The 13,821-nt window shown below is 37.3% G+C and overlaps 1 protein-coding gene across 3 annotated transcripts in view; it reads right to left on the bottom strand.

The window, feature by feature from the left end:
- The window catches only part of TMEM62 (transmembrane protein 62), a 47,397-nt gene that overhangs the window by 8,008 nt on the left and 25,568 nt on the right, over window positions 1-13,821 (bottom strand). For all 3 annotated transcript variants that reach the window (XM_053595043.1, XM_053595044.1, XM_053595045.1), the window contains 3 exons: window positions 12,183-12,296; window positions 7,698-7,782; window positions 280-384 (listed from right to left, as the gene is read on the bottom strand). In XM_053595043.1, the coding sequence (XP_053451018.1) occupies window positions 280-384; window positions 7,698-7,782; window positions 12,183-12,296 (304 nt within the window). The remainder of the gene's footprint in view (window positions 1-279; window positions 385-7,697; window positions 7,783-12,182; window positions 12,297-13,821) is intronic.

The raw sequence follows: 13,821 nt of genomic DNA, 5'->3' as shown, positions 1-13,821 counted from the left end.
TCTCTTTTCTTGTTTTTTTTTTTGTGGTTTTTGGCCGGGGCTGGGTTTGAACCCGCCACCTCCGGCATATGGGACCGGCGCCCGGTATTCTCAGCACATGGTGTTAACTAAATGCTCTTTAAACATGTAAGAACTTTACTTCCCAAAACCCATAAATGATTTATGAAGGTCTTTGTGCCATTTGTTAAACCTCAAGAGTCAAAATTATTCTATTGTCAAAATTCTCAATATATTATTTGGCAGAATTCTCCACAATCTCAAGTTTACTGATTTACTTACCCAGCACTGTATAGAGGGTCAGCAACAACATAGAATAGTAGAAGATTTTTATTTTGCTCAAGACATGAAGAGAAAATGAAGTCATATTTACAAATCCCGAAGGTTCTAAACAGAATAAATTTGAAAAATCCAGTGAACACATGCAAAATTCAATTTCTTTATGACATTTTCTAGAATACTTTCATAAGCTATCTACTTTATATGCAGCAAATCTTTTGTCATATGGTAACTATATAGACAACACCACTTTTAATTCAGAATTTGGCAGGAATCCTGGTAGGCCAATTCACTTAGAATTGCAGAGGGTAGAAAATTCAAAGAAATGGTGTAGTCATGAGACACTACATATGTTATGTATATATATTTATATCCTAGAATAACAATTATTATCTATAAATCATCCTTTAACCTTAGAGGCAATTTTTTAAACTTCAAGCAATGACTCTCTACTTCGGCTGCATATTAGAATAACCTAGGGGAACTTTTAAAAAATAACCATGCCCAGATCTTACCCTCCAGAGATTCTAATTTAAATGGTATAGAGGGGGTAGCTTAGGCAGCACCTTAAGCTGACTGCCTAGATCTTGATTCTAAGTAGTCAAGATTAAGAAATATTGCTGTAGGGTGGGCCTGTGGCCCCATATACTGAGGGTGGCAGGTTCAAACCCGGCCCCGGCCAAACTGCAACAAAAAATAGTCAGGCATGTGGAGGGCACCTGTAGTCCCAGCTACTCGGGAAGCTGAGGCAAGAGAATCATCTAAGCCCAGGAGTTGGAGGTTGCTGTGAGCTGTGATACCACAGCCCTCTACCAAGGGCTACAAATACAAAGTAAGACTCTGTCTCTAAAAAAAAAAAAAAAAGAAAAGAAAGAAATATTGCTGTAGACAAAGCTATGGTTCTGTCTTGAATTCACATTGGAATCATCTGTGAGTTTGAAAAAATACTAAACAGTCCCACGTTAGAGATTCTAATACAATGGTACAGTTCCCCAGAGGCTTCTAAGTTGAAGCCAAAGTTGAGAAGTTTTGTTTAGAGGAAAGAACTGACTTGGGGTAGGAAGAATTGGGTTTTTCCTCCATCTCTTATTAGCTATGAGACTTTAGATAATCTAATTTCCCCAAGCCTTAGTCTTCTAATTATTTTAACTTCTGCCCAGCTGACACTTCGATTTCACTAATCTTTAAAATGGGTATAATAACCCCACCTCACAGGATTGTTATAAGGACTAAGTGATAAAAATATGTTTTAAATTTAAATAACTATACAAAGATACTGGTATCCCCATATAATGATGCTGAGACTCTCAAACATTTATTTATTTATATTATATGCAGGAAAACATTCAGTACGATGTGTATAGTACCTATTCAGTTAATCATGTTACTACATAAACATTATTGTAATTTTCCCCTTTCCCACCATTAAGTTCCTAATGTCAGGGATTTCATCCAAGTTAAGAAGCAATAAGGAAAATTTAGTTCAACAAGTATTTATTATCTGTTATGCACAAACTCAGTGTTGGTTGCTGTGGGAAACAAAAAAGTAAAAAACAAAAACTCCTACATTGAGGAAATTATAATCTAGTTAAGATGAAAATGTATATACATTTGAAGTGATTGGCTAATAAGTACAGAATTAATTGTCAGAAAAGGCAGCAAGAGCTCATTATAACCTGGAATGGATAAAAGTGGGCTTATTGAGCCTTACAGGAGGCTAAGAATTAGATAAGTTTAGAAAAATAATTTAAAGTAAGGATAATACTATGGGCAAAAAAATATAGAAGAAGTGAGCATAGTATGTAGAGGGGACAGTGAAAAAGTATCTAGGCTAAAATAAAGGTAACTGGCTGAAGACATGCTAATTAAGACCACACTGTGGAGGGTTTTTAATATCTGGCAGAGATGTCTGCTCTTTATTACTCAGTGGGTTCTGAGAAGCCACGAAAGGCCTTTGAGTACAGGAGTGGTCTAACAGATGAGATGCAATGAGAAGGATAATTGGATAATGATAAAGAGGACAGATTAGTTGGAGAGACTGGATGTAGGAGAAGCAGACAGGGGCCTCATTCAGGAATCCAAAGCGGTGCTATTGACATGTCATTGGTGACTGTTCAAAAGGAAAAGAAACATTTGAAGAAAGAATTAGTGGATTTTAATAGTATGCTGGCATTAGGGAGACTGAAGATTATTGGAAAATAACTACATCTTTTAAATTAAAAACTATAGTAAACTCTTCTTTAAGAAGGTATTTGTTTTTGTTCATCTGCATATTTTTATGCCTCTATGTTATGTGTTATGTTATGTGTATATGATATTTTTGTACCAAAATAGTATGGTTAACAAATGCCTTTTAGTTCATATGACTTAAGTAAAGCTTTCATAAATACGCTGATTTTATTTTATTTTATTTTTGAGATAGAGCCCCAAGCTGTCGCCCTAGATAGAGAGTGCCATGGCATCACAACTCACAGCAACCTCCAGCTCCTGGGCTCAAGCGATTCTCCTGCCTCCGCCTCCCAAGTAGCTGGGACTACAGGCGCCCACCACAATGCCCGGCTATTTTTTGGTTGCAGCCGTCATTGTCGTTTGGCGGGCCTGGGCTAGATTCGAACCTGTCAGTTCAGGTGTATGTGGCTGGCTCCTTAGCCGCTTGAGCCACAGGCGCTGAGCCAATAAGCTGATTTTAAATATGTTGATAAAATTAAAGTAGAAAAGTCTTAGAATTGTCAGCATACATTCTTCCCTGGATTTTACACTTTATTTAAATAATTCCTGTGTTTCATGTTGTCTTTATTAGGTTCTTTCAAAGATTGAACTTTGAAAGGGTTAAGGGTTGTTTGTCTTAACATTCATGTAACTTCTCACCCCCCCCCCTTTTTTTTTGAGACAGAGTTTCACTTTGTCACCCTTGATAGAGTACCATTGCAGTCTCAGCTCACAGCAACCTCAAACTCTTGGGCTCAACCAATCCTCTTGCCTCAGCCTCCCAAGTAGCTGGGACTACAGATGCCCGCCACAACACCCAGCTAATTTTAGAAATGCAGTCTTGCTCTTGCTCAGGCTGGTCTGGAACTCCTGAGCTCAAGCAATCCACCCACCTCAGTCTCCCAGAGTGCTAGGATAGGCGTGAGCCACCGAGCCTGGCCTAACTTTCTATATTGTTTTTAGAACTGTTTAATTGTTACTTTGGTTAAATGAATGACTATTATGTGACAATGACATGTGATCTTATTTTGATTAAGTGTTTTAAACCTTTTGACATCTTTGGCAGGCTTCCCCAAGAACAAGTAATAAATAAATTTGGTTTTGACCTTGAACTAACTTTAGAATGGTTCAAAGGGCTTGAAACTTCTCAATGGTTTATAAAAGAGAGATGTTAAACTAAATTAAGCTGATTTGAGTTGTCAAATTATATAGGAAACTTTGTCAAATTATAAGTGAATGCTGGATCTTCTTTCTGCTACGTTTATGGGTGCATAACTAATGTTCAAGAATTACATAAAATTCTTAAAAATATTAACATGTCATCAGTCATAATTCTACTTATGTTGTATGCCACAAACATAGAGTTCCTTATCCACTATGAACTCTCATGAGAGTTTTAACCAGGGCTTACCTGGTTTAACTTTGTCAACCACAGTTATTGTTTTAATTTTTCTCTAAAGGGATCTACAATCATATTTATGGAAAAGACTTTAGCAAGTACTCTCTAATACAAGTGTCTAATAACTTTAAGATCAATGGACTAAAAAAATTTCTAGAACTCTAATGAAGAAACTGATGAGAGTGTGAAACTACTAATCAAGATCAAGCAAAACAAAAATTAATTACATGGGATTACATAACTGATGAAGATGTTTTTATGTGACATACTGCTAGTTCTTTAATTCAATGTTTTGTTTTCCAGATTTAAGATTTTCTGGATTTTCTCTTTTAAGCTATCTTTAGTTTGTAACAATTTGGTAAAGTATATATATATTTTTTCTCCCTAATTGATTCCTCCAAAATTTAAAAACTGTGAATATTCTTATTTTTTATGGTAGTAAGAATCCACTCTCTTTGTAACAGGATAAAATTAGAAATATTGGAATGTCATATTTAAGTTGTTTATAGATACTATAAAGTCTGAAGTCTGCCTTGGCTTGGCTTCTAGTCTCAAGATGTTTTTAAATCTGAGATTCCGATGTAATCAATGGATATTATCACTGCAATTATATAAATAATCAGACCAAAATGGATGAGACTAAATTTATTTTTATAAACAAATTAGTCTTACTCTAGTTATCTTAGGTAAAAATTGAATGAATATAATATACCCATTATTAGACAGTAGCCCTGTGCATTGTTTTTGAGTTTTTATTATCTTCCTATAGGCTGGACTGGATCCTAAATTCTTTTAGGTTTCTCCAATCTTATCTTTCTACCACAGAATTACTAAAACAGGAAGTGCTCTATTCCTAAAGCCCTATGAGCTCAAGCTAAATAAATTTTAAGGGACAAATTTCATGCCTAATGTATGGTCACAATGAGAGTTCATCAAAACTTTTACACTGCTGGTGGGACTGTAAACTAATACAACCTTTTTGGAAGGAAGTATGGAGAAAAGTCAAAGAACTCAAGCTAGACCTCCCATTTGATCCTGGAATCCCATTATTAGGCATCTATCCAAAAGGAAAAAAAACCTTTTATCATAAGGACACTTGTACTAGACTGTTTATTGCAGCTCAATTTACAATCGCCAAAATGTGGAAACAGCCTAAATGCCCCCCAACCCAGGATAACAAGCTGTGGTACAGGTATACCATGGAATACTATTCGGCCATTAAAAAAAAAATGGAGACTTCACAGCATTTGTATTAACCTGGATGGAAGTGGAACACATTATTCTTAGTAAAGCATCACAAGAATGGAGAAACATGAATCCTATGTACTCAATCTTGATTTGACGACAATTAATGACACAGTGGGGAAAGGGGAGAACAGAGAGAGAGAGAAGGAGGGAGGGGAGTCGGGGAAAGAAAGAGCAGAGAGAGGGAAGGAGGGAGGGGGGTGGGGTCTCGATGTGTGACACATCTTGTAACCTCAATGAATCCCCAATTAAAAAAAAAAGAGTTCACCAAAATACCACATGCCATAACCAGAGACCTTCAACTATAAAACTGTTGCCTTTACATTGTCAATGGCTGTTCCCTACACCCAGGAACAAGGCTCCATTTCATAATAGGCTCTTATCCCTTTTATTATTATTATTTTTTTTTAGAGACAGAGTCTCACTTTGTCGCCCTTGGTAGAGTGCTGTGGCATCACAGCTCACAGCAACCTCTAGTTCTTGGGCTTAGGCAATTCTCTTGCCTCAGCCTGCCAAGTAGCTAGGAGTACAGGCGCCTACCACAAACATCCAGGTATTTTTTTGTTGCAGTTTGGACAGGGCCGTGTTCGAACCTGCCACTCTCGGTATATGGGGCCGGCACCTTACTCACTAAGCCACAGGTGCCACCCTCTTATACCTTTTAATGCCTACCTTTTCCCTTGACAGGATAATGCTATAATTAAAATTTCACAGTTAATAACTGATACCTGAAACTTCACAGAACCTGAGCAAAGAAATCCCTTACTCTATATAATAAGTAACTTTGGAAATATTGCTAACATTCCCAGCACTCTGGAAGGCCAAGGCGGGTGGATTGCTAAATAAATTTTAAGGGACAAATTTCATGCCTAATGTATGATCACAATGAGAGTTCACCAAAACTTTTACACTGCTGAGAGTGAGACGCCATCTCTAAAAAATAGCCAGGTGTTGTGGCAGGCGCCTGTAGTCCCAGCTACTTGGGAGGCTGAGGCAAGAGGATCTCTTGAGTCCAAGAGTTTGAGCCTGCTGTGAGCTATGATGCCACAACACTGTACCAGGGCGATTGAGTGATACTCTGTCTCCAAAACAACAAAAAAGAAATATCGCTAACACAAGCTTTTGTTCAAATTGTGCTAGAGGTCTCTTTTATGGAGTTAGCCACTCTCTGCTTTAATTTAAACAGTCAAGAAATGCAACCCAATGTCTATAACAGGTCTCATTCAGGTCCCTGAAGGTCTTTTGATTTGTTTTATTGCTTGCCCTTAGCTTGACTTTTGATTCAGAACCATTGCACAAACTAGAATTTGTCACATTTATATTGGTTTTATTTTGTAGTTTCCTTTTTCAAAATGTATACTTGTTGTCTGTCAACTCCCTGTAGAAATGCAACTCCTAATAGTGATGTTGGCCCAGTGCCTTGAAATGATAGCCAACTCCTACAGGGTAGGAGACAGAATCAAATTTAACATAAAATCCAGATAGACCAAACTTGAGAGCTTCTCATGTGGTTATAAGGGTCTTGACACTGACTCCCAGTTGTTAATTACCTCCCCTTGACATGGAACAAGACTAACCAACTGGGATAGGTCCATCTTGGCATCAAGGAGTGCTCAAAACCTGACTACAGGTTGACCAATCAGTGATGCTTTTGCAGAAAGATCTTGATCAAAAGGGCAAAATGTGAAAGCTGCAGATGCGGGGATAAATTCATTCTCATCAGACTAAAATAAATTAGAGCCAGGAAAGCACAAGAGGACAGCTTATGCTTGCATGTCTAAGATAAGGACTATCACAAGGACTTTCTAAAATAATCCCACGAGCAATTCCTTCTTCAGGACTACAGCAGTTCAGATAAGATACCCTCAAAAGAACACTTGCTGGGTAATGGCATCTCCATTAATAAATTTATGCCAACTCTAGCTTTGAACCTCCAAAACTAATGAACTCTGTTTCCCAACAGCTTACATGAAATTCTTATTGCCAATAAAACACCTTGCTCTCCCTTACTTATGACTTGTCATGACTGTGCTCCCCAAATTATAATCCTTTTTGCTTACTCTCAAATAAACACATCACATCAGGAGATATTTTTTTCTGATATGTGTGTGTGTGTATTCTTTTTTTTTTTTTGCTGCCAAAAGCACTACAGGCAGTCACCTTCTTTACAACTTTTGTATAGCCTATTCTGCATACATTATTCAAAACTTGCATATGCACTATTTTTAACTTTTGTCAAGCTTTATCTTTAATAATTTGAAACAATAGGTTCTTTTCTATTTCATATATAAAAATTGTATTAAATAGCTACTTATATTAAAAGTTGGCCACTTTGTGCTACACTGTGACCCCCTCATTTTGGTTGAGCTTCATTTTACTGCCATATAGCAGCAAAAAATCTGAATTTTTTTTTCAAGATAGGAGTATTGGAAAAACTATGATAGTTTGAAGGATGCACTTCACAGAGCTCATGCAAAGAAAATTTATATTTCTATTTATCACCTGGTAATAGTGAGGACATTCTCTGATACTTTAAAGTCTCGTATGAATAAAAGGAACCATAACTAACCTTTAAGCTCTGGGCATACTTGATACCTAAAAGTAAAAAGAACGGTGAGCTGGATCAGTGCAATCAGCACAAAAAGGACCCGGGCCTGCAGAGAAATAGATGTTAAAGTGAAATAGATACATGGGTACAATTTCAGTTAAAACTTTTTAAATGGCTTCATTAAAAAAAAATGGAAATGGCATCTGTGATATTGGGATATAGCAAGAAATATACATGTTGGTCTTCATCTTCAGCTTCTGGCTGGAGCTCCTAAAATCCTTGTAATTTTCTAAGCGATAACAGTGACAGGAACATCTTTTGTGATAATATTTGTCCCTGGCTCTTGAAACAGCTCTGGAGTGACAAAGAAAAGTTGTGTCTTTTGTTATTCATAACAAGTCCCTTTCAAGCACACCAGAGTTTATGGTAATAAGGCAACTTTTAGGAAAGCTCTTAAGATAGGGGGTGGTTGAGGGATGGACTAACCAAGGGATTAGAGGGTTAGAAGTTTCAGCCTCATATACTCCTCTCCTTCTCTCTGGGGAGGGTAAGAGGGGCTGCCGCTTGAATCGGTCACCAGTGTCCTATATCAAGCATGCCTGAATAAAGTACCCATAAAACCTTCACTGAAAGGGCTCAGAATAGCTTCCAGGTTGGTGATGCATGGAGGGGCTAGGAAGGTGGCATGTGCCTGAAGATGGCATGAAAGCTCCACACCCACTCCTGTGTATCTCTTCCATTTGGCCGTTCCTAAGTTGTATTCTTTTATAATAAATAAGTAATCTAGCAACTTAACTGTTTACCTGAGTTCTGTGAACCATTCTATCAAATTTTTGAACCTGAAGAGGGGCTCTTGGGAACCTCTGATTTATAGCTAGTCCCTCAGAAGGACAATGACAACCTGGACTTACAAATGGCATCTGGGGGTGTGAGGGGTGGAGGTGGAAGGGCAGTCTAGTTGGACTTGCCTCTTAATCTGTGCTGTCGGTGTTAATTCCCAGCAGTTAGTATCAGAATTGAGTTAAACTATAGAACTCTCAGTCATGTCCACTAAGAATTGAAGAATTGCTTGGTATGGAAAATCCCACACATTTGGTGTTAGAGATGTTGTGAGAGTATAGAGAGAAATAGATTTTTTTAAACCATCATTAACAAAAAATGACTCTATAAGAAAAATATATGGGGGCTGCACCTGTGGCTCAAAGGAGTAGAGCACCAGCCCTATATGCCAGAGGTGGCAGGTTCAAACCCAGCCCTGGCCAAAAACTGTAAAAACAAACAAACAAACAAACAAACAAACATATATATATATATATTGGCGCCTGTGGCTCAAAGGAGTAGGGCGCCAGCCCCATATACCAGGATTGGCGGGTTCAAGCCAGGCCCTGGCCAAAAACTGCCCCTCCCCCAAATATATATATATGATCTACCAATAAAGAAAATTATAAAATGCCACAGTATTAAACTTTCTGAACTTAGATACTTAGACCAGTATTTGAAGCAGTAAGTGGTTTCATACAGTTATATTCAGTGTGCAAATTAAAATAGTCCACTTTTCATTGTGCTAAGAGAAGGACAACTTGTTTTGTCTTAAAGTTTTTTAAGGGCTAGGTGTAGTAGCTCACACCCTGGGAGCTGAGGCAGGAGAATGGCTTGAGACCAGTTCAAGACTGCAGTGAACTACAAAGAGGCTACTACGTCCCAGCTTAGGCAACAGAGCAAGATCTAAAAAATATATAAAATAAGATAAAATAATAAAAATAATTAAAGTTGGGTGGTGCCTGTGGCTCAGTGGGTAGGGCCCCAGCCCCATATACTGAAGGTAGAGGGTTCAAACCCGGCGCCGGCCAAATTGCAACAAAAAAAATAGCCGGGCCTTGTGGCAGCACCTGTTTCCCAGCTACTCGGGAGGCTGAGGCAAGAGAATCGCCTGAGCCCAAGAGCTGGAGGTTACTGTGAGCCGTGTGACGTCATGGCACTCTACCAAGGGTGGTAAAGTGAGACTCTGTCTCTACAAAAAAAATTTAAATAAATAAATAAATAAAGTTGTATAAGAGTAAAAAGAAAGCAAACAATACACAGAAGGCTGAGTGAGCAAACTGCAGTTTCTTTTGTCTTCTCCATCTAGAAGTCATTCACTTGGAGAATAACTCACAGAAAAGGCATAAGACCTAGATGCTTGGGTGGCGCCTGTGGCTCAATGAGTAGGGTGCCAGCACCCTATACCGTGGGTGATGGGTTTGAACTCGGCCCGAGCCAAACTGCAATAAAAAATAGCTGGGCATTGTGGCGGGTGCCTATAGTTCCAGCTACTCAGGAAGCTGAGGCAATTGAATTGCCTAAGCCCAAGAGCTGGAGGTTGTTGTGAGCTGTGATGCCATAGCACTCTACCGAGGGTAACAGTAAATAAAAGAAAAAAAGAAGACCTAGATGCTTGTTTCTCAAATTATGCTCCCTAGACCATCATTGGAATCAACTTGAGCCTGTTAGGAATGTAGAGTCTCAGGCCTATTCTCAGAATTACTAAATCAGAATCTGCATTTAATTTTAATTTTATTTTTACAGATGAGGGTCTGACTATGTTGTTCAGGCAAGCCTTGAACACCTGGCTTCAAGCGATCCTCCTGCCTCAGCCTCCAAAAGTGCTGGGATTACAGGTGTCAGCCTCTGTATCGAGCCAGAATCTACATTTTAATAACACCCCCAGATGATTATCAAAGTTCCTAACGCCTACTTGGTGACTATTAAAAGACCACAAAAGGAGAAGAACAAATACTTTTTTAAAATTGTAATAATGAGACACAAATGCCCATTAGTTATGTTTAACAATTCAATTACCCAAGTAATAAAAATAAATTAAAATAATAATAAATTCATATTTTAAGTCTGTAAGGCTATACACTAAAGGTATCTCTTAGGGATGAAATTAAGGGAGATTTAAATTTTCTTCTCAACATTTTAGTGTATATCTTTTTTGTATTTCATGCTAATACCCAGGATAAATGAGATCTGAGGGAACTAGAATATAAATTGCCATAGGTTCTCTGGAAGACAGTTTAACAGTATATGGTAAAAACTAAAAAACAAAAAAAAATCCGTTTACTCATTTAAGAAATATGTATTGAGGGGCTATTATGTGCTAAGCATACTAAATAGAAAAAGATCCCTGCCTTCATGGGGCTTATATTTTAATGAGGGCAGATGGGAAAAAGGGTAATGGCTACAACAAAACATAAATAATTTTATGTAAGTACGTAATAAAGTATATAAAATAGTGTGCCTACCCTTTGATCTAGCAGTTCACTTCTAGGGATTATCCCAAGAAATTCTATTAGAGATATATGTAAAAACTTAGAAGCATTATTTGTATAGTAGAGGAATTGGAAACAATTTAAAATGTCCAACAATAGGGAAGTGGTTAATTAAATTAGGCATATCTATGATAATATAATGCAGCAAAATCATGTTATAAAATAATAGCATAAATTGACATGAGAAAATAATCAAGACAAATTCCTTAGTGGGAAAAAAATCAAATAGCAAAACAGAATGAAAGTTTAATAGTACTTTATATTTAAAATTCATATCAATAAATTTGAGAGAGAAAAATAGAGAGTATCGTAATGACAAATGCAAGGGGTATAATTGGTAATGTGTTAAAAGAATGATGTGAGTCTGATTTCACTTTATTTCTAAATTTTCCAAGTTTCTACATTAAACATGTATTATTTATGTGCAAAGAAGGAGGGGAGGACCTGGAGGAAGAAAAAAGAAAAGAAAAAGAAGAAAAATATACAGAAAGAAACACTACTCTTTAAAAGGCCTTAACTCAAGTTAGCACAGTCTCTTATAATTTCCTTAGTTATCCTGGTTTTATAGCACTGGTTAGACTCAGCTCCCAAATTACTTGTCTCTGCTTTTGCTTCTCATTTAAATCCACTTTTTAAAAAGCATTTTGTTCTTCTAGACCAGTGGTTCTAGATGCCATTCCTTCCTAATGCCGCGACCCTTTAATACAGTTCCTGTGGGTCATGACCCACAGGTTGAGAACCGCTGTTCTAGACAAATAACTAAAATTTAATTTTATATTTCTTTTTTTGTCACATTACAATAGTCCCCTGTTATCCACAAGAGGTACAGTCCAAGAACCCTAGTGGATGCCTGAAATCATAAATAGTACCAAACCCTATGTAAACTATGTTTTTTCTCATATGAACCTATTTATGATAAGGTTTAATTTATAAATTAGGTGGTGTAAGAAATCAATGACAATAATAAAATAATCATAACAATATGCTATAATAAAAGTCATGTGACTATGGTCTCTCTTGGGCTCTCTCTCAAAATACTTAAATGAGTGTGATATTTTTGAACCATGGATGACCTTGGTTTTGTGACTGAAACCATGGAAAGTGAACCTGTGAATAAGGGGACACTACTGTATATTATTTAGGAATTTGTATTGACCAAATCCTGTCACACATATGTTTAATTGAGTCCACTCACCCAAATGTAATGGTCAGTAAGGAGAACAAATGATGCCATGGGATCAAAACGGAGATGAATATTCTCTTGAACAGAAAATATGTGGTGAGCACTCGTACTTCTTCCAGCAGAATCCTAGTTATAAGCATAGAAGTGAAGTATCTCTCATGTACATTTAAATATGCGTAATATTCTAAATTATACAAATTACTTATAAGAATAAATTTCTAATAACTTTTGTCAGTTATCACTGAAAAGGGAACTTTTTTCATTTTGATTCCCCCTAAGATCTATCTGTAATAGCATTTCTTTTAAACCCTGTACTTCTGCATTTGAATGAGAAATATCAATACACGCTCAAAATTTATTTTCTCTTTAAAAAAAACCTATATTTCCCTAATCACTAAAAAAGGCCTAGAAATAATAACAAACCCAAAAGCGACAGGCTAGCCAGGTTAGTTCCCAGATTTTGGTCTCAAAATACCATTTCTCACTACAAGAAACCAGTCCTTTTTAGGGAAATGATCAATTCCAGTTCTGGAGTAAGAAATGCACAAGAAGTGCTTTGGAATATCTTGCCATACCAGAAAGTAAGAAACTAACAAAGACTACTAGGATTATATCAAAGGACTTAGTAGTCAACATGAAGAGGATCCCACCAGCCAAAGATGGAAAAATGTAATTATCGAAAAGAATAAATGCAATGAATTGAAGCATATCAAATATATACAGGGTAGACATAAAGTTTTTGTGCAATTTAAAATAGTTTAAGGGGCAGTGTCTGTGGCTCAAAGGAGTAGGGCACTGGCCCCAAATGCTGGAGGTGGCGGGTTCAAACCCAGCCCCAGCCAAAAACTGCAAAAAAAAATAGTTTAACATAGTAAATTGCACACGAACTTTGTTTATCTGTGTATATTTTAAAACTCTGAATCCATAATAATATTAAAAATAAAGGATTTATTGGTCATTTTGGCAGATGCTAAAAGAACCAAGTTAAGGAGAATGGGGGGTGACGGTGTATGGCACACCTCTTGGGGGCAGGACATTATTATAAGAGGGACTTTATCTAACAAATGCAATCACTGTAACCCAATTCTTTGTACCCTCAACGAATCCCAAACAATTTTAAAAAATAATTTAAAAGAAAAAAAAAGAACCAAGTTAATATTTTGAAAACTGGTTTAGTAAAGGGATGATGGGGAAAGAATCAGGTATTTAAACTTGCTTGAGCTCAGGACTTCCAAACCAGCCCAAGCAAAAGTGAAACCCTCATCTCTACTAAAAATAGAAAAAACTAGCCAGGCATTGTGGCGGCTGCCTGTAGCTACTCGGGAGGCTGAGGTGAGAGGATGGCTCAAACCCAGAAGTTTGAGATGAAGTTGCTAAACCCAGGGTAAAATAGTGAGAGACTCTCATCTCCCTGCCCCCTGCTCAAAAAAAAAGGTAACTTACAGGCCAGGCACAGTGGCTTATGCCTATACTCAATCCTAGCACTTACTCTGAGAGGCCAAGGAAGGTAGATTGCTTGAGTTCAGGAGTTCAAGACTAGCCTAAGAAACCCTCTCTCTCTAAAAAGAGAAAAAATTAGCCAGGCACTGTGGCAGGCACCTGTAGTCCCAACTGAGGGACTGAGGGAGGCTGAGGCAAGAGGATCTCTTGA

The sequence above is a fragment of the Nycticebus coucang genome, chromosome 6 (assembly GCF_027406575.1).
Source record: "Nycticebus coucang isolate mNycCou1 chromosome 6, mNycCou1.pri, whole genome shotgun sequence".
Classification (NCBI taxonomy): domain Eukaryota; kingdom Metazoa; phylum Chordata; class Mammalia; order Primates; family Lorisidae; genus Nycticebus; species Nycticebus coucang.
The sequence above is the reverse complement of the archived record's forward strand: the minus strand, read 5'-3'. Positions and strand labels throughout refer to the sequence as shown.